Here is a 20,473-nt window from a genome sequence, read left to right as displayed (position 1 = left end):
CCTAAACACTACTGGACTAGACCTGGACTAGACCTAACTGCTACTGGACTAGACCTGGACTAAACCTAACCGCTACTGGACTAGACCTAACCACTACTGGACTAGACCTAACCACTACTGGACTAGACCTAACCACTACTGGACTAGACCTCACCACCACTGGACTAGACCTGGACTAGACCTAACCACTACTGGACTAGACCTGGACTAGACCTAACCGCTACTGGACTAGACCTGGACTAGACCTAACCACTACCGGACTAGACCTAACCACTACTGGACTAGACCTAACCACTACTGGACTAGACCTAACCACTACTGGACTAGACCTGGACTAGACCTAACCACTACTGGACTAGACCTGGACTAGACCTAACCGCTACTGGACTAGACCTGGACTAGACCTAACCACTACCGGACTAGACCTAACCACTACTGGACTAGACCTAACCACTACTGGACTAGACCTAACCACTACCGGACTAGACCTAACCACTACTGGACTAGACCTAACCACTACTGGACTAGACCTAACCACTACTGGACTAGACCTATCCACTACTGGACTAGACCTAACCACTACTGGACTAGACCTAACCACTACTGGACTAGACCTAAACACTACTGGACTAGACCTAACCACTACTGGACTAGACCTAAACACTACTGGACTAGACCTAACCACTACTGGACTAGACCCAACTACTACTGGACTAGACCTAACTACTACTGGACTAGACCTAACCACTACTGGACTAGACCTAACTACTACTGGACTAGACCTAACCACTACTGGACTAGACCTAACCACTACTGGACTAGACCTCACCACTACCGGACTAGACCTAACCACTACTGGACTAGACCTAACCACTACTGGACTAGACCTAACCACTAACGGACTAGACCTAACCACTACTGGACTAGACCTAACCACTACTGGACTAGACCTAAACACTACTGGACTAGACCTAACCACTACTGGACTAGACCTGGACTAGACCTAACCGCTACTGGACTAGACCTAAACACTACTGGACTAAATCTAACCACTACTGGACTAGACCTAACCACTACTGGACTAGACCTAAACACTACTGGACTAGACCTAACCACTACTGGACTAGACCTAACCACTACTGGACTAGACCTAACCACTACTGGACTAGACCTAACCACTACCGGACTAGACCTAACCACTACTGGACTAGACCTAACCACTACTGGACTAGACCTAACCACTACTGGACTAGACCTATCCACTACTGGACTAGACCTAACCACTACTGGACTAGACCTAACCACTACTGGACTAGACCTAAACACTACTGGACTAGACCTAACCACTACTGGACTAGACCTAAACACTACTGGACTAGACCTAACCACTACTGGACTAGACCTAACCACTACTGGACTAGACCTCACCACTACTGGACTAGACCTAACCACTACTGGACTAGACCTAACCACTACTGGACTAGACCTAACCACTACTGGACTAGACCTAACCACTACTGGACTAGACCTGGACTAGACCTAACCACTACTGGACTAGACCTGGACTAGACCTAACCACTACTGGACTAGACCTAACCATTCAGAGCTGCTCTTTAAACTCTGACTTTATCATGAGGACAAGCATAGCTTTCTGTTCCCTATCAGGATATTAAAGATCAGCTAATGTCTTGCTGTATTAGAATGATGTCTTTGAGTCTGGGCTTTGTGACTGACCATGTTGTCTCTGTAGGGTCCAGTGAAGACCAGACTATCCCCATGCTGGTGACCGCTCTAAAGGGACTGAAGGTGCTGGATGTGGCCTGTGGCAGTGGAGACGCACAGACCCTGGCTGTCACAGAGAACGGTGAGAGGAGAGAGACAGGGGACCGAGACACTAGGATCAATTTACTATGGAATACTGGGGACTGAGACACTAGGATCAATTACTATGGAACACTGGGGACTGAGACACTAGGATCAATTACTATGGAACACTGGGGACTGAGACACTAGGATCAATTACAACGGAACACTGGGGACTGAGACACTAGGATCAATTACTACGGAACACTGGGGACTGAGACACTAGGATCAATTTACTATGGAATACTGGGGACTGAGACACTAGGATCAATTACTATGGAACACTGGGGACTGAGACACTAGGATCAATTACTATGGAACACTGGGGACTGAGACACTAGGATCAATTACTATGGAACACTGGGGACTGAGACACTAGGATCAATTTACTATGGAACACTGGGGACTGAGACACTAGGATCAATTACTATGGAACACTGGGGACTGAGACACTAGGATCAATTTACTATGGAACACTGGGGACTGAGACACTAGGATCAATTACTATGGAACACTGGGGACTGAGACACTAGGATCAATTACTATGGAACACTGGGGACTGAGACACTAGGATCAATTTACTATGGAACACTGGGGACTGAGACACTAGGATCAATTACTATGGAACACTGGGGACTGAGACACTAGGATCAATTACTATGGAACACTGGGGACTGAGACACTAGGATCAATTTAATATGGAATACTGGGGACTGAGACACTAGGATCAATTACTATGGAACACTGGGGACTGAGACACTAGGATCAATTACTACGGAATATTTTCTGGGCCTCATCCTTCACTTCACTCATATATGTTAATTAATGTGTAACACTTTTTGATTTAAAGTTGTAAGACCGAGTATTTGCCTCTAGTAGAAAGTAATTTCTCTGTAGTAGACAGAGTATTTGCCTCTAGTAGAAAGTAATTTCTCTGTAGTAGACCGAGTATTTGTCTCTAGTAGAAAGTAATTTCCCTGTAGTAGACCGAGTATTTGCCTCTAGTAGAAAGTAATTTCCCTGTAGTAGACCGAGTATTTGCCTCTAGTAGAAAGTAATTTCTCTGTAGTAGACCGAGTATTTGCCTCTAGTAGAAAGTAATTTCCCTGTAGTAGACCGAGTATTTGCCTCTAGTAGAAAGTAATTTCTCTGTAGTAGACCGAGTATTTGCCTCTAGTAGAAAGTAATTTCTCTGTAGTAGACAGAGTATTTCCTCACAACTTGAAGGTGTCAAACTTGTTCCATATTTCACCCCATTGTAATGTTCACTCCTTACCCTCTCTCCCTTCAGGCCAGGTGTGGTCGTGGGGGGATGGGGACTATGGGAAGCTGGGTCGTGGAGGCAGCGACGGCTGTAAGACCCCGAAGCTGGTGGAGAAGCTTCAGGACCTGGATATAGTGAAGGTGTGCTGTGGGAGTCAGTTCTCTGTAGCACAGACCAAGGATGGTCAGGTGTACACCTGGGGGAAGGGAGACAACCAGCGCCTCGGCCACGGCACCGAGGAACATGTCCGTTACCCCAAACTGCTGGACAGTCTACAAGGTTAGTAGCCTTTCGGCTCAGTAAACCATAGCTTTACAACATGCTGTTGTTTACTGAATTCCAGTGGGGAGGATTCCTAGTTGGAGATTCCCCATTCCATCCTGATTCCAGGGTTAGGGTTAGGGTTAAGGGTTAGGGTTAACCCTAACTCAACCAGGTGTTTATGGAATGTTGAACAGTATGGTGTTAAATGGTCAAAATGGGGGACTGATGAGTTCTAAACTTGACATATTGTTAATTATCAGGTATTGGACGAATTGAGTGCCATAGTCTAGTTTCTACACCAGAAGTTAATGATGATTCATCACTCCATAGAATGCGTTTCCACTGCTCCAGAGTCCAATGGCGGTGAGCTTTACACCACTCCAGCCGACGCTTGGCATTGCGCATGGTGATCTTAGGCTTGTGTGCGGCTGCTCTGCCATGGAAACCCATTTCATGAAGCTCCAGACTAACAGTTCTTGTTCTGACGATGCTTCCAGAGGCAGTTTGGAACTCAGTAGTGAGTGTTGCAACCGAGGACAGACGATTTTTACGCTCTACGTGCTTCAGCACTTTGCGATCCCATTCTGTGAGGTTGTGTGGCCTACCACTCGGTGGTTCCATTCTGTGAGGTTGTGTGTCCTACCACTTGGTGGTCTCGTTCTGTGAGGTTGTGTGGCCTACCACTCGGTGGTCCCGTTCTGTGAGGTTGTGTGGCCTACCACTCGGTGGTCCCGTTCTGTGAGTTTGTGTGGCCTACCACTCGACCGTTCCGTTCTGTGAGGTTGTGTTGCCTACCACTCGGTGGTCCCGATCTGTGAGGTTGTGTGGCCTACCACTCGACCGTTCCGTTCTGTGAGTTTGTGTGGCCTACCACTCTGCGGTCCCGTTCTGTGAGGTTGTGTAGCCTACCACTCGGCGGTCCCGTTCTGTGAGGTTGTGTGGCCTACCACACGGTGGTTCTGTGAGGTTGTGTGGCCTACCACTCGGTGGTCCCGCTGTGTGGCCTACCACTCGGCTGTTCCGTTCTGTGAGGTTGTGTGGCCTACCACTCGGCCGTTCCGTTCTGTGAGGTTGTGTGGCCTACCACTCGGCCGTTCCGTTCTGTGAGGTTGTGTGGCCTACCACTCGGCCGTTCCGTTCTGTGAGGTTGTGTGGCCTACCACTCGGCCGTTCCGTTCTGTGAGGTTGTGTGGCCTACCACTCGGCCGTTCCGTTCTGTGAGGTTGTGTGGCCTACCACTCGGTGGTCCCGTTCTGTGAGGTTGTGTGGCCTACCACTCGGTGGTCCCGTTCTGTGAGGTTGTGTGGCCTACCACTCGGTGGTCCCGTTCTGAGGTTGTGTGGCCTACCACTCGGTGGTCCCGTTCTGTGAGGTTGTGTGGCCTACCACTCGGTGGTCCCGTTCTGTGAGGTTGTGTGGCCTACCACTCGGCGGTCCCGTTCTGTGAGGTTGTGTGGCCTACCACTCGGCGGTCCCGTTCTGTGAGGTTGTGTGGCCTACCACTCGGCGGTCCCGTTCTGTGAGGTTGTGTGGCCTACCACTCGGTGGTCCCGTTCTGTGAGGTTGTGTGGCCTACCACTCGGTGGTCCCGTTCTGTGAGGTTGTGTGGCCTACCACTCGGTGGTCCCGCTGTGTGGCCTACCACTCGGCCGTTCCGTTCTGTGAGGTTGTGTGGCCTACCACTCGGCCATTCCGTTCTGTGAGGTTGTATTGCCTACCACTCGGTGGTCCTGTTCTGTGAGGTTGTGTTGCCTACCACTCTGTGGTCCCGTTCTGTGAGGTTGTGTTGCCTACCACTCGGTGGTCCCTTTCTGTGAGGTTGTGTGGCCTACCACTCTGCGGTCCCGTTCTGTGAGGTTGTGTGGCCTACCACTCGGTGGTCCCGTTCTGTGAGGTTGTGTGGCCTACCACTCGGTGGTCCCGCTGTGTGGCCTACCACTCGGCCGTTCTGTGAGGTTGTGTGGCCTACCACTCGGCCATTCCGTTCTGTGAGGTTCTATTGCCTACCACTCGGTGGTCCTGTTCTGTGAGGTTGTGTGGCCTACCACTCGGCCATTCCGTTCTGTGAGGTTCTATTGCCTACCACTCGGCGGTCCTGTTCTGTCAGGTTGTGTGGCCTACCACTTGGTGGTCCCGTTCTGTGAGGTTGTGTGGCCTACCACTCGGCGGTCCTGTTCTGTGAGCTTGTGTGGCCTACCACTCGGCGGTCCCGTTCTGTGAGGTTGTGTGGCCTACCACTCGGCCGTTCCGTTCTGTGAGGTTGTATTGCCTACCACTCGGCGGTCCCGTTCTGTGAGGTTGTGTGGCCTACCACTCGGTTGGCCCTCTGTGTGGCCTACCACTCGGCGGTCCCGTTCTGTGAGGTTGTGTGGCCTACCACTCTGCGGTTCTGTTCTGTGAGGTTGTGTGGCCTACCACTCGGTGGTCCCGTTCTGTGAGGTTGTGTGGCCTACCACTCGGTGGTCCCGCTGTGTGGCCTACCACTCGGCGGTCCCGTTCTGTGAGGTTGTGTGGCCTACCACTCGGCGGTCCCGTTCTGTGAGGTTGTGTGGCCTACCACTCGGCGGTCCCGTTCTGTGAGGTTGTGTGGCCTACCACTCGGCGGTCCCGTTCTGTGAGGTTGTGTGGCCTACCACTCGGCGGTCCCGTTCTGTGAGGTTGTGTGGCCTACCACTCGGCGGTCCCGTTCTGTGAGGTTGTGTGGCCTACCACTCGGCGGTCCAGTTCTGTGAGGTTGTGTAGCAAGTCATTTGACGAACTGACTTGTTGGAAAGATGGCATGACGGTGCCACGTTGAAAGTCACTGAGCTCTTCAGTAAAGCCATTCTACTGCCAATGTTTGTCTATGGAGATTGCCTGGCTGTGTGCTTGAATACATGCACCTGTCAGTAATGGGCGTGGCTGAAATGGCCGAATCCACTCATTTGAAAGCGTGACCACATACTTGTGGGTGTATATAGTGTATGTAATGAAAAATCTCATTTAAGTTTGGCTACATTTTCAGGCGGCTCTCATGTCAGCATTAGACTGGACACCTACACTTTGACATGACAGGCTAGTTATTTATGTACATTGGCATACACTTGTGTTTTTCTATATAGAATAAGCTAGTGTTTTTCTGTATTTCTGTAAAACCTGTGAACTTCCATCCCACTGTCCCGTTTTAAAGGAGTCGTGGTCTCTTTGTCCTCTACCTCTAGGGAAGAAAGTGGTGGACATCGCGGTCGGCTCCACTCACTGTCTGGCGCTGACTGATGAAGGAGAGGTCCACAGCTGGGGCAGCAATGACAAGCTACAGCACTTTGATACTTTGTTCTCCAACAAGAAGCAGCCCAAGGCTCTGCCAGGCCTCAACTCCAAACACATAGTGGGCATCTCCTGTGGGCCAGGACAGGTGAGAGTTCAGATGTCTTTCACCTGTGGAACAATGTCATGGTTCGGTATACGGCATATAGAAACTACAAAGGATAACCTTTGCTGTTAAACTGGGATGGACAACTTTGATGGGGGATGGGGCCACACGTTGAAGGTGGGTTCAGGTCTGGGGAAGGGATACGGTAGACATCTCAGAGCATGGCAGGAACCCATAGAGGACAGCAGGTGGGTTCAGGTCTGGGGAAGGGATACGGTAGGCGTCTCAGAGCATGGCAGGAACCCATAGAGGACAGCAGGTGGGTTCAGGTCTGGGGAAGGGATACATCTCAGAGCATGGCAGGAACCCATAGAGGACAGCAGGTGGGTTCAGGTCTGGGGAAGGGATACGGTAGACATCTCAGAGCATGGCAGGAACCCATAGAGGACAGCAGGTGGGTTCAGGTCTGGGGAAGGGATACGGTAGGCGTCTCAGAGCATGGCAGGAACCCATAGAGGACAGCAGGTGGGTTCAGGTCTGGGGAAGGGATACGGTAGGCGTCTCAGAGCATGGCAGGAACCCATAGAGGACAGCAGGTGGGTTCAGGTCTGGGGAAGGGATACGGTAGGCGTCTCAGAGCATGGCAGGAACCCATAGAGGACAGCAGGTGGGTTCAGGTCTGGGGAAGGGATACGGTAGACGTCTCAGAGCATGGCAGGAACCCATAGAGGACAGCAGGTGGGTTCAGGTCTGGGGAAGGGATACGGTAGACATCTCAGAGCATGGCAGGAACCCATAGAGGACAGCAGGTGGGTTCAGGTCTGGGGAAGGGATACGGTAGACATCTCAGAGCATGGCAGGAACCCATAGAGGACAGCAGGTGGGTTCAGGTCTGGGGAAGGGATGCGGTAGACTCAGAGCATGGCAGGAACCCATAGAGGACAGCAGGTGGGTTCAGGTCTGGGGAAGGGATGCGGTAGACTCAGAGCATGGCAGGAACCCATAGAGGACAGCAGGTGGGTTCAGGTCTGGGGAAGGGATACATCTCAGAGCATGGCAGGAACCCATAGAGGACAGCAGGTGGGTTCAGGTCTGGGGAAGGGATGCGGTAGACTCAGAGCATGGCAGAAACCCATAGAGGACAGCAGGTGGGTTCAGGTCTGGGGAAGGGATGCGGTAGACTCAGAGCATGGCAGAAACCCATAGAGGACAGCAGGTGGGTTCAGGTCTGGGGAAGGGATGCGGTAGACTCAGAGCATGGCAGGAACCCATAGATTCTGAAGAACAGAGTTAAAGAGAAGGAGGGGTATAAAAGGATGCAGAAAACACAGATTACAGGGAGATCTGCTCAGGTCTACACATGTGTATTGGGGCCAGGGGTTGATTTGGGATCCAGGGATAAGCGCGTAGTCCTCCTGGTCTGTGGGGCAGCGCGTGGCCCTCCTGGTCTGTGGGGCAGCGCGTGGCCCTCCTGGTCTGTGGGGCAGCGCGTGGCCCTCCTGGTCTGTGGGGCAGCGCGTGGCCCTCCTGGTCTGTGGGGCAGCGCGTGGCCCTCCTGGTCTGTGGGGCAGCGCGTGGCCCTCCTGGTCTGTGGGGCAGCGCGTGGCCCTCCTGGTCTGTGGGGGAGCGTGTGGCCCTCCTGGTCTGTGGGGCAGCGCGTAGTCCTCCTGGTCTGTGGGGCAGCGCGTGGCCCTCCTGGTCTGTGGGGCAGCGCGTGGCCCTCCTGGTCTGTGGGGCAGCGCGTGGCCCTCCTGGTCTGTGGGGCAGCGCATGGCCCTCCTGGTCTGTGGGGCAGCGCGTGGCCCTCCTGGTCTGTGGGGCAGCGCGTGGCCCTCCTGGTCTGTGGGGCAGCGCATGGCCCTTCTATTATCTGACCATTGTTTTAATGGTTGACACTGACCCCTGTCAGTTTTCTGCTGGTCTTGTGTCCATAGAGCTTTGCGTGGTCGTCCTGTTCAGAGTGGTCTGTGGGGCAGCGCATGGCCCTTCTATTATCTGACCATTGTTTTAATGGTTGACACTGACCCCTGTCTGTTTTCTGCTGGTCTTGTGTCCATAGAGCTTTGCGTGGTCGTCCTGTTCAGAGTGGTCTGTGGGGCAGCGCGTGCCCTTCGTAGTGGACGTGTGCCCTGTGACCTTTGAGCAGCTGGATCTGCTCTTGCGGCAGGTGAGCGAGGGCATGGATGGCTCTTCTGATTGGCCCCCGCCGCAGGAGAAGGAGTGCATGGTGGTTGCCTCCCTTAACCTGCTCAGGCTACAGGTAAGGAGGCTTTTCACAGTCTAAAACACCGCAATATGAGATTATTTCTATTGTCCTGGATGACTTGATGTGTCTGATATGAAAATTGTCTTCCAAAAAGTGTTTCAAATGTTTTTCTCCAAACTGGAGAATGTGTAGTCTGATATTTTATGTCTGTAGCTCCATGCAGCCATCAGTAACCAGATGGACCCTGAGGAGTTGGGTTTGGGTCTGGGCAGCGGGCTGCTCAACAACCTGAAGCAGACCGTGGTGACGCTAGCCTCCAACGCTGGAGTCCTCAACACCGTCCAGGCAGCTGCCCAGGCCGTGCTACAGAGTGGTTGGTCAGTGCTGCTCCCTACTGCAGAGGAGAGGGCCAGGGCTCTGTCCTCACTACTACCCAACACAGGTCAGTTTGCCTCTTAGCAGACACTATTATCTGAAGCAACTTAATGTACAGTGCATGTTTTGGTATGTGTATGATCCATGAGGGAATTAAACCCACAACCTTGAATTGTCTAGTGGGGTAAGCAGAAAACAATTGTTGCTGGAGTATTTTAGTGTGTTTTGAGTTGCTCAGTGGTTTTTCTCTCTCTGTCCTCAGCATCTGGTAACGAGATGAGCGTTAGTCCTGGACGTCGCTTCATGATCGACCTGTTGGTCAGCAGTCTGATGGCGGACGGAGGGCTGGAGTCTGCTCTCAATGCTGCCATCACAGCTGAGCTACAGGTTGGTCACAGACAGCTGTTTGTCACTGAGTAGGGGAAACCTGGGCTTGTGTCCCAAATGGTTCCCTATTTAGTGCCCTACTTTTCACCACGGTCCCTAGGGCTCTGGTCTAAAGTAGTGTACTATGTAGGGTCTATAGTAGTGTACTATGTAGGGAATAGGGCTCTGGTCTAAAGTAGTGTACTATATAGGGAATAGGGCTCTGGTCTAAAGTAGTGCACTATATAGGGAATAGGGCTCTGGTCTAAAGTAGTGCACTATATAGGGAATAGGGCTCTGGTCTAAAGTAGTGTACTATATAGGGAATAGGGCTCTGGTCTAAAGTAGTGCACTATATAGGGAATAGGGCTCTGGTCTAAAGTAGTGCACTATATAGGGAATAGGGCTCTGGTCTAAAGTAGTGTACTATGTAGGGTCTATAGTAGTGTACTATGTAGGGAATAGGGCTCTGGTCTAAAGTAGTGTACTATATAGGGAATAGGGCTCTGGTCTAAAGTAGTGCACTATATAGGGAATAGGGCTCTGGTCTAAAGTAGTGCACTATATAGGGAATAGGGCTCTGGTCTAAAGTAGTGTACTATGTAGGGAATAGGGCTCTGGTCTAAAGTAGTGTACTATATAGGGAATAGGGCTCTGGTCTAAAGTAGTGCACTAAATAGGGAATAGGGCTCTGGTCTATAGTAGTGCACTATATAGGGAATAGGGCTCTGGTCTAAAGTAGTACCACTATATAGGGAATAGGGCTCTGGTCTAAATTAGTGTACTATATAGGGAATACGGCTCTGGTCTATAGTAGTGCACTATATAGGGAATAGGGCTCTGGTCTAAAGTAGTGTACTATGTAGGGAATAGGGCTCTGGTCTAAAGTAGTGTACTATATAGGGAATAGGGCTCTGGTCTAAAGTAGTGTACTATATAGGGAATAGGGCTCTGGTCTAAAGTAGTGCACTATATAGGGAATAGGGCTCTGGTCTAAAGTAGTGCACTATATAGGGAATAAGGCTCTGGTCTAAAGTAGTATACCATATAGGGAATAGGGCTCTGGTCTAAAGTAGTGTACTATATAGGGAATAGGGCTCTGGTCTAAAGTAGTGCACTATATAGGGAATAGGGCTCTGGTCTAAAGTAGTGTACTATGTAGGGAATAGGGCTCTGGTCTAAAGTAGTGTACTATATAGGGAATAGGGCTCTGGTCTAAAGTAGTGTACTATATAGGGAATAGGGCTCTGGTCAAACGTAGTGCACTATATAGGGAATAGGACTCTGGTCTAAAGTAGTGTACTATGTAGGGAATAGGGCTCTGGTCTAAAGTAGTGTACTATATAGGGAATAGAGCTCTGGTCTAAAGTAGTGTACTATGTAGGGAATAGGGCTCTGGTCTAAAGTAGTGCACTATATAGGGAATAGGGCTCTGGTCTAAAGTAGTGTACTATATAGGGAATAGGGCTCTGGTCTAAAGTAGTGCACTATATAGGTGAATAGGGCTCTGGTCTAAAGTAGTGTACTTTATAGGGAATAGGGCTCTCGTCTAAAGTAGTGTACTATATAGGGAATAGGGCTCTGGTCTAAAGTAGTACCACTATATAGGGAATATGGCTCTGGTCTATAGTAGTGTACTATGTAGGGAATAGGGCTCTGGTCTAAAGTAGTGTACTATATAGGGACTAGGGAGCCATTTGGGTCACACACTCAGTGTTTAATGCTCTGAACACAGCCATCATAGCTGTGGGATTAAAGTGGGATTAAAATGTATTTAATTGTCATATTTTGTCAACTATCTAAACAAAATAAAATCTTTGAATGACCTTTGACAGTTATAAGATGTGAGTCTTCCTGGTTAAGTCTCTAAGAGCTTTACACACCAGGATTGTACAATATTTGCACATTTAATTTTTTTAATTGTTCAAGCTCTGTCAAGTTGGTTGTTGATCATGGCTAGACAGACATGTTCAAGTCCGGTCCAAACGGTAACTGGGCCACTCAGGAACCTTCAATGTTGTCTCGGTAACAACTCCAGTGTAGACTTGCCATAACAAAGGAGTTGAATACTTAGTGACTCAACACATTTCAGCTTTACATTTTTCATGTCTAAAAACATAATTCCACTTTGATGTTATGGGGTATTTGTGTGTGTGTGTGTGTGTGTGTGTGTGTGTGTGTGTGTGTGTGTGTGTGTGTGTGTGTGTGTGTGTGTGTGTGTGTGTGTAATTCATGTACATTTCTGTCTGTAAACACAACCAAATGGGTGTGAATCAGGCACTGTACAGTAAGTTCATGCAATGCCAACAAAAATGTACATATGACTCAATTATGGAAAAGTTGTCACTTTCAAGCCGACACGGAGGATTTAATACCTACTTGCTGCAACACGTCATTTATTCACCAACGTGTCGTGATGATAACCGATATGATTGGCTTTATTAAAGATGAGCAAATAGAAAATACTATAAAATAGATTCTACTTTATCAAAAGGGCGCCAATCATTTTGGACCTGGTTATACATTAAAATCTCTTTCCTCTCCAATTGTACAGCAGTCTTACAAATTCTATGCATTTTTATGTATGTCTTTTTGTCTCCGTGTGTGTGTTTATACTGGTGACAAATCCAAGTTGATTAAATTCTAATGATCCGTTATCCACTAGGACATAGAGGCAAAGAAGGAGGCCCAGAAAGAGAAGGAGGTCGATGAGCAGGAGGCCAATGCCTCCACCATGCTGCGTTGCCGCACCACCCTGGACAAAGACCTCATCAACACCGGGATATACGAGTCAGCTGGGAAACAGAGCCTTCCTCTGGTCCAGCTCGTACAGCAGCTACTGAGGTGGGCAGTTAACACTGGACTGAGCTGTACATGTATCTTTGGGGAAGGATCAGAATCAAAAACCAGCATTTTTTTATTTTACCTTTATTTAACTAGGCAAGTCAGTTAAGAACAAATTCTTATTTTCAATGACGGCCTGGGAACAGTGGGTTAACTGCCTGTTCAGGGGCAGAACGACAGCTCGGGGGTTTGAACTTGCAACCTTCCGGTTACTAGTCCAACACTCTAACCACTAGGCTACCCTGCCGCCCAGCATACCGCCCTGCATACCACTGCTGGCTTGCTTCTGAAGCTAAACAGGGTTGGTCCTGGTCGGCAGCATACCACCCTGCATACCACTGCTGGCTTGCTTCTGAAGCTAAGCAGGGTTGGTCCTGGTCGGCAGCATACCACCCTGCATACCACTGCTGACTTGCTTTTGAAGCTAAGCAGGGTTGGTCCTGGTCAGTTCCTGGATGGGAGACCAGATGCTGCTGGAAGTGGTGTTGGAGGGCCAGTAGGAGGCACTCTTTCCTCTGGTCGGCAGTGATTGGGGACACTGTGTAGGGTGCCGTCTTTAGGATGGGACGTTAAACGGGTGTCCTGACTCTCAGAGGTCATTAAAGATCCCATGGCACTTATCGTAAGAGTAGGGGTGTTAACCCCGGTGTCCTAGCTAACTTCCCAATATGGCCCTCAAACCATCACGGTCACCTAATAATCCCCAGTTTACAATTGGCTCATTCATCCCCCTCCTCCCCCCTGTAACTATTCCCCAGGTCGTTGCTGCAAATGAGAATGTGTTTTCAGTCAACTTACCTGGTAAAATAACAGATCAATAAATAAATAATAATGCTTACCCTGACAAGGACCCCACTTCCATCGATCCCTTGTATTCTTTATGGGTGTCCCGCGTATAGGAGTCTCCTTGCGGGGTTTTACATCTCGCCAAATGTGGGGAATATTGTACAGAATGAACGTATTGTTTTGATCCCTCAGGAACATGGCCTCTCAGACCATCGTTAGACTGAAGGACGTGGCCCGGAGGATATCTAGCGGGGTCGACACGGAGCACGTTAGTAAAGAACGCTCGGCCTCCCTCGACCTGTTGCTGCGCTTCCAGAGGCTGCTGGTCAGTAAACTCTACCTGGGGGTCAACGGCACCGAAAACACCAACGGATACAGTGAGTCGTCACAGTCCTCCTTTGGGGTTTGAACCTTTAAGCGTTTTAACTAAATTTGTATCCTTAACTATAAGAAAAATTCCTACAAAATGTAAATCACAGTGGAATTATGACAAAACACATTGTTTGCTGTGTTGTAGCCTACCTAGATAATAGGCTAGAAAGGCCTGGGGAAGACATTGTGAGGAAGTATTTATACCCCCTTATTCTACATTTTGTTGTTACAGTCTGAATTCTAAATTGATTAAATATATTTTCTCCCCATCCATCTACACACAATACCCCACTACGTCATTGTCGTTAACAGTTGAAGAAAATGGCAGAGAACGACAGCAGTGAAGTCCTGTATGGCAATACTTTGACCATTTAAATAAGAAGGAAATTCAAACTTGGTGAGGTGGAGTTGAGACCCAGTAGGACAGGTTTACTGCTGAACCGTCTGTAAGGGATGTACCATGTGACCCAGTAGGACAGGTTTACTGCTGAACTGTCTGTAAGAGATGTACCATGTGACCCAGTAGGACAGGTTTACTGCTGAACCGTCTGTAAGGGATGTACCATGTGACCCAGTAGGACAGGTTTACTGCTGAACCGTCTGTAAGGGATGTACCATGTGACCCAGTAGGACTGGTTTACTGCTGAACTGTCTGTAAGAGATGTACCATGTGACCCAGTAGGACAGGTTTACTGCTGAACCGTCTGTAAGGGATGTACCATGTGACCCAGTAGGACAGGTTTACTGCTGAACTGTCTGTAAGGGATGTACCATGTGACCCAGTAGGACAGGTTTACTGCTGAACCGTCTGTAAGGGATGTACCATGTGACCCAGTAGGACAGGTTTACTGCTGAACCGTCTGTAAGAGATGCAACGTGAGACCCAGTAGGACTGGTTTACTGCTGAACCGTCTGTAAGGGATGTACCATGTGACCCAGTAGGACAGGTTTACTGCTGAACTGTCTGTAAGGGATGTACCATGTGACCCAGTAGGACAGGTTTACTGCTGAACCGTCTGTAAGAGATGCAACGTGAGACCCAGTAGGACTGGTTTACTGCTGAACCGTCTGTAAGGGATGTACCATGTGACCCAGTAGGACAGGTTTACTGCTGAACTGTCTGTAAGGGATGTACCATGTGACCCAGTAGGACAGGTTTACTACTGAACTGTCTGTAAGGGATGTACCATGTGACCCAGTAGGACAGGTTTACTGCTGAACTGTCTGTAAGGGATGTACCATGTGACCTAGTAGGACAGGTTTACTGCTGAACCATCTGTAGGTTTATCAGATACAGTGAGTCCTCATTATGCAGGTTTAACAGATACAGTGAGTCCTCATTATGCAGGTTTAACAGATACAGTGAGTCCTCATTATGCAGGTTTAACAGATACAGTGAGTCCTCATTATGCAGGTTTAACAGATACAGTGAGTCCTCATTATGCAGGTTTATCAGATACAGTGAGTCCTCATTATGCAGGTTTAACAGATACAGTGAGTCCTCATTATGCAGGTTTATCAGATACAGTGAGTCCTCATTATGCAGGTTTATCAGATACAGTGAGTCCTCATTATGCAGGTTTATCAGATACAGTGAGTCCTCATTATGCAGGTTTATCAGATACAGTGAGTCCTCATTATGCAGGTTTAACAGATACAGTGAGTCCTCATTATGCAGGTTTATCAGATACAGTGAGTCCTCATTATGCAGGTTTAACAGATACAGTGAGTCCTCATTATGCAGGTTTAACAGATACAGTGAGTCCTCATTGTGCAGGTTTATCAGATACAGTGAGTCCTCATTATGCAGGTTTATCAGATACAGTGAGTCCTCATTATGCAGGTTTATCAGATACAGTGAGTCCTCATTATGCAGGTTTATCAGATACAGTGAGTCCTCATTATGCAGGTTTAACAGATACAGTGAGTCCTCATTATGCAGGTTTAACAGATACAGTGAGTCCTCATTATGCAGGTTTATCAGATACAGTGAGTCCTCATTATGCAGGTTTATCAGATACAGTGAGTCCTCATTATGCAGGTTTAACAGATACAGTGAGTCCTCATTATGCAGGCTGTGTTAGCTAATCCAAGTTTATAATTTTAAAAGGTTAATTGATCATTAGAAAATCCTTATGTTAGCACATCTGATAACGGTTGTTCTGATTTAAAGAAGCAATGAAACTGGTCTTCTTCAGACTAGTTGAGTATCTGGAGCATCAGCATTTGTGGGTTTGATTACAGGCTCAAAATGGCTAGAAACAAAGAACTTCCTTCTGAAACTCGTCAGTCTATTCTTGTTCTGAGAAATGAAGGTTATTCCATGCGAGAAATTACCAGGAAACTGAAGATCTCTATGTACGCTATGTACGACTCCCTTCACAGAACAGCGCAAACTGTCTCTAACCAGAATAGAAAGAGGAGTGGGAGGCCCCGGTGCACAACTGAGCAAGAGGACAAGTACATTAGTGTCTAGTTTGAGAAACAGACGCCTCACAAGTCCTCAGCTGGCAGCTTTATTAAATAGTACCCGCAAAACACCAGACTCAACAAACTCTGCCAAGAAGGCCAGCACCTTAGAGTCGCCTCTTCACTGTTGACGTTGAGACTGGTGGTTTGTGGGTACTATTTAATGAAGCTGCTGTTATCCATTCATGTTTTTATATGTTTTGAATATCTGTAAGTCAACCAATGATATCAGGTTTCCCCCGGCCATGATTACAGACACCCGTGTGTATCCTTTGACCCGATATAAACTAGTGACTCGCCGTGTTTATAATTATACCCCGATGAAGACAGCTTGTCTGTCCAAACGTTGGTTCATAGGTTATTAAATGACCTGAGCTCCTAGAGTGATGCTCTCCTTTATATTTTTCTAGTGTTCTACTCCGCGAGCTAAACAGGTGTAGGTTTCCTTCGCCTCCACATTATTGATATTTATTGCCCATATTTCCTTCCTGCAGATCCAGAGCTGCTGGGTGTGGGGTCCCTGTTGAAGAAGTACATCGCCCTACTGTGTACTCACATTGGAGACATCCTCCCTGTGGCTACCAGCATAGCCTTCACGGGACACAGACACTTCAATGAAGTGTCTCGTGTCATCGAGGGTGACCTCACTGGTTAGTAGTACTCTGGTTAATCTAAGTCTGCCAGGCTGTACTCAGACCAGGGTTCGGATCAATTTAGGAATGAAACTGAAATTACAATTCCTTCCAATTTACTTTCTGAATTGACCAACCCTGACCTGTTTTTGAGGTGGTATGATGTGAGAATGTTATATTTCTACCCATCGGGGTAAGCAGATGAACAAGGGTCTGTTTTTCCTCTTGGCCTGTAGGTGTTCTCCTCCCTGAGCTGGTGGTGTCCATCGTGTTGCTGCTGACCATGGACGCCGGCCTGATGCAGGAGACCGGCTCCATCCCTCTGCTGACTGGACTGCTGGAGCACCTGGACCGCTTCAACCACCTGGCGCCTGGACACGAGAGGGACGACAACGAAGACCTGGCCTGGCCCGGCATCATGGGTACAGAGCCTCCTGGGGGGGAGGTCAGGGGACCAGGGTTGAAGAGTGGGGAATGACTGGTGAATTTAAACCTAGACTGGAGCATTTGGTAGGTTGTGGAGCGTTCAGTATGTTAGAATGTAACTAGTTGTGAGAGGTGGGTTAGAGTTTAGTTGTGGTTAGAATGTAACTAGTTGTATGAGCTGGGTTAGAGTTTAGTTGTGGTTAGAATGTAACTAGTTGTATGAGCTAGGTTAGAGTTTAGTTGTGGTTAGAATGTAACTAGTTGTGAGAGGTGGGTTAGAGTTTAGTTGTGGTTAGAATGTAACTAGTTGTAAGAGGTGGGTTAGTGGTTAGTTGTGGTTAGAATGTAACTAGTTGTATGAGCTAGGTTAGAGTTTAGTTGTGGTTAGAATGTAACTAGTTGTGAGAGGTGGGTTAGAGTTTAGTTGTGGTTAGAATGTAACTAGTTGTGAGAGGTGGGTTAGAGTTTAGTTGTGGTTAGAATGTAACTAGTTGTGAGCTGGGTTAGTGGTTAGTTGTGGTTAGAATGTAACTAGTTGTATGAGCTAGGTTAGAGTTTAGTTGTGGTTAGAATGTAACTAGTTGTGAGAGGTGGGTTAGAGTTTAGTTGTGGTTAGAATGTAACTAGTTGTAAGAGGTGGGTTAGTGGTTAGTTGTGGTTAGAATGTAACTAGTTGTGAGCTGGGTTAGTGGTTAGTTGTGGTTAGAATGTAACTAGTTGTATGAGCTAGGTTAGAGTTTAGTTGTGGTTAGAATGTAACTAGTTGTGAGAGGTGGGTTAGAGTTTAGTTGTGGTTAGAATGTAACTAGTTGTGAGAGGTGGGTTAGAGTTTAGTTGTGGTTAGAATGTAACTAGTTGTATGAGGTGGGTTAGGGGTTAGTTGTGGTTAGAATGTAACTAGTTGTGTGAGCTGGGTTAGGGGTTAGTTGTGGTTAGAATGTAACTAGTTGTGAGAGGTGGGTTAGGGGTTAGTTGTGGTTAGAATGTAACTAGTTGTGTGAGCTGGGTTAGGGGTTAGTTGTGGTTAGAATGTAACTAGTTGTGAGAGGTGTGTTAGGGGTTAGTTGTGGTTAGAATGTAACTAGTTGTGTGAGCTGGGTTAGGGGTTAGTTGTGGTTAGAATGTAATTAGTTGTGAGAGGTGGGTTAGAGGTTAGTTGTGGTTAGAATGTAACTAGTTGTAAGAGGTGGGTTAGGGGTTAGTTGTGGTTAGAATGTAATTAGTTGTGAGAGGTGGGTTAGAGTTTAGTTGTGGTTAGAATGTAACTAGTTGTAAGAGGTGGGTTAGGGGTTAGTTGTGGTTAGAATGTAACTAGTTGTGAGAGGTGGGTTAGAGGTTAGTTGTGGTTAGAATGTAACTAGTTGTAAGAGGTGGGTTAGGGGTTAGTTGTGGTTAGAATGTAATTAGTTGTGAGAGGTGGGTTAGAGTTTAGTTGTGGTTAGAATGTAACTAGTTGTAAGAGGTGGGTTAGGGGTTGGTTGTGGTTAGAATGTAACTAGTTGTGAGAGGTGGGTTAGAGGTTAGTTGTGGTTAGAATGTAACTAGTTATGTGAGGTGGGTTAGAGTTTAGTTGTGGTTAGAATGTAACTAGCTGTGTGTTAGAGGTTAGTTGTGGTTAGAATGTAACTAGTTGTGTGAGCTGGGTTAGAGGTTAGTTGTGGTTAGAATGTAACTAGTTGTGAGAGGTGGGTTAGGGGTTAGTTGTGGTTAGAATGTAACTAGTTGTGGGTTAGAGGTTAGTTGTGGTTAGAATGTAACTTGTTGTGAGAGGTGGGTTAGTTGTGTTTAGAATGTAACTAGTTGTAAGAGGTGGGTTAGGGGTTAGTTGTGGTTAGAATGTAACTAGTTGTGGGTTAGTGGTTAGTTGTGGTTAGAATGTAACTAGTTGTGAGAGGTGGGTTAGTGGTTAGTTGTGGTTAGAATGTAACTAGTTGTGAGAGGTGGGTTAGTGGTTAGTTGTGGTTAGAATGTAACTAGTTGTGGGTTAGAGGTTAGTTGTGGTTAGAATGTAACTAGTTGTGAGAGGTGGGTTAGTGGTTAGTTGTGGTTAGAATGTAACTAGTTGTGTGAGCTGGGTTAGAGGTTAGTTGTGGTTAGAATGTAACTAGTTGTGAGAGGTGGGTTAGGGGTTAGTTGTGGTTAGAATGTAACGAGTTGTGGGTTAGTAGTTAGTTGTGGTTAGAATGTAACTAGTTGTGGGTTAGAGGTTAGTTGTGGTTAGAATGTAACTTGTTGTGAGAGGTGGGTTAGTTGTGTTTAGAATGTAACTAGTTGTAAGAGGTGGGTTAGGGGTTAGTTGTGGTTAGAATGTAACTAGTTGTGGGTTAGTGGTTAGTTGTGGTTAGAATGTAACTAGTTGTGAGAGGTGGGTTAGTGGTTAGTTGTGGTTAGAATGTAACTAGTTGTGAGAGGTGGGTTAGTGGTTAGTTGTGGTTAGAATGTAACTAGTTGTGGGTTAGTGGTTAGTTGTGGTTAGAATGTAACTAGTTGTGAGAGGTGGGTTAGTGGTTAGTTGTGGTTAGAATGTAACTAGTTGTGAGAGGTGGGTTAGTGGTTAGTTGTGGTTAGAATGTAACTAGTTGTGGTTAGTTGTGGTTAGAATGTAACTAGTTGTGAGAGGTGGGTTAGAGTTTAGTTGTGGTTAGAATGTAACTAGTTGTGAGAGGTGGGTTAGAGTTTAGTTGTGGTTAGAATGTAACTAGTTGTATGAGGTGGGTTAGGGGTTAGTTGTGGTTAGAATGTAACTAGTTGTGTGAGCTGGGTTAGGGGTTAGTTGTGGTTAGAATGTAACTAGTTGTGAGAGGTGGGTTAGGGGTTAGTTGTGGTTAGAATGTAACTAGTTGTGTGAGCTGGGTTAGGGGTTAGTTGTGGTTAGAATGTAACTAGTTGTGAGAGGTGTGTTAGGGGTTAGTTGTGGTTAGAATGTAACTAGTTGTGTGAGCTGGGTTAGGGGTTAGTTGTGGTTAGAATGTAATTAGTTGTGAGAGGTGGGTTAGAGGTTAGTTGTGGTTAGAATGTAACTAGTTGTAAGAGGTGGGTTAGGGGTTAGTTGTGGTTAGAATGTAATTAGTTGTGAGAGGTGGGTTAGAGTTTAGTTGTGGTTAGAATGTAACTAGTTGTAAGAGGTGGGTTAGGGGTTAGTTGTGGTTAGAATGTAACTAGTTGTGAGAGGTGGGTTAGAGGTTAGTTGTGGTTAGAATGTAACTAGTTGTAAGAGGTGGGTTAGGGGTTAGTTGTGGTTAGAATGTAATTAG

The 20,473-nt window shown here is 47.4% G+C and overlaps 1 protein-coding gene across 23 annotated transcripts in view; it reads left to right on the top strand.

Moving 5' to 3' along the window:
• Positions 1–20,473, top strand: part of herc2 (HECT and RLD domain containing E3 ubiquitin protein ligase 2) — a 228,445-nt gene that overhangs the window by 43,777 nt on the left and 164,195 nt on the right. For all 23 annotated transcript variants that reach the window (XM_090236518.1, XM_090236516.1, XM_090236507.1 and 20 more), the window contains 10 exons: positions 1,751–1,864; positions 3,155–3,406; positions 6,592–6,785; positions 8,803–9,003; positions 9,163–9,391; positions 9,587–9,711; positions 12,356–12,534; positions 13,513–13,697; positions 16,656–16,811; positions 17,030–17,215. In XM_090236518.1, coding sequence (XP_090092644.1) covers positions 1,751–1,864; positions 3,155–3,406; positions 6,592–6,785; positions 8,803–9,003; positions 9,163–9,391; positions 9,587–9,711; positions 12,356–12,534; positions 13,513–13,697; positions 16,656–16,811; positions 17,030–17,215 — 1,821 coding nt within the window. The remainder of the gene's footprint in view (positions 1–1,750; positions 1,865–3,154; positions 3,407–6,591; positions 6,786–8,802; positions 9,004–9,162; positions 9,392–9,586; positions 9,712–12,355; positions 12,535–13,512; positions 13,698–16,655; positions 16,812–17,029; positions 17,216–20,473) is intronic.

This window comes from Oncorhynchus mykiss, chromosome 5 (genome assembly GCF_057628025.1).
Source record: "Oncorhynchus mykiss isolate SJ-2025 chromosome 5, ASM5762802v1, whole genome shotgun sequence".
Lineage (NCBI taxonomy): Eukaryota > Metazoa > Chordata > Actinopteri > Salmoniformes > Salmonidae > Oncorhynchus > Oncorhynchus mykiss.
The sequence above is the reverse complement of the archived record's forward strand: the minus strand, read 5'-3'. Positions and strand labels throughout refer to the sequence as shown.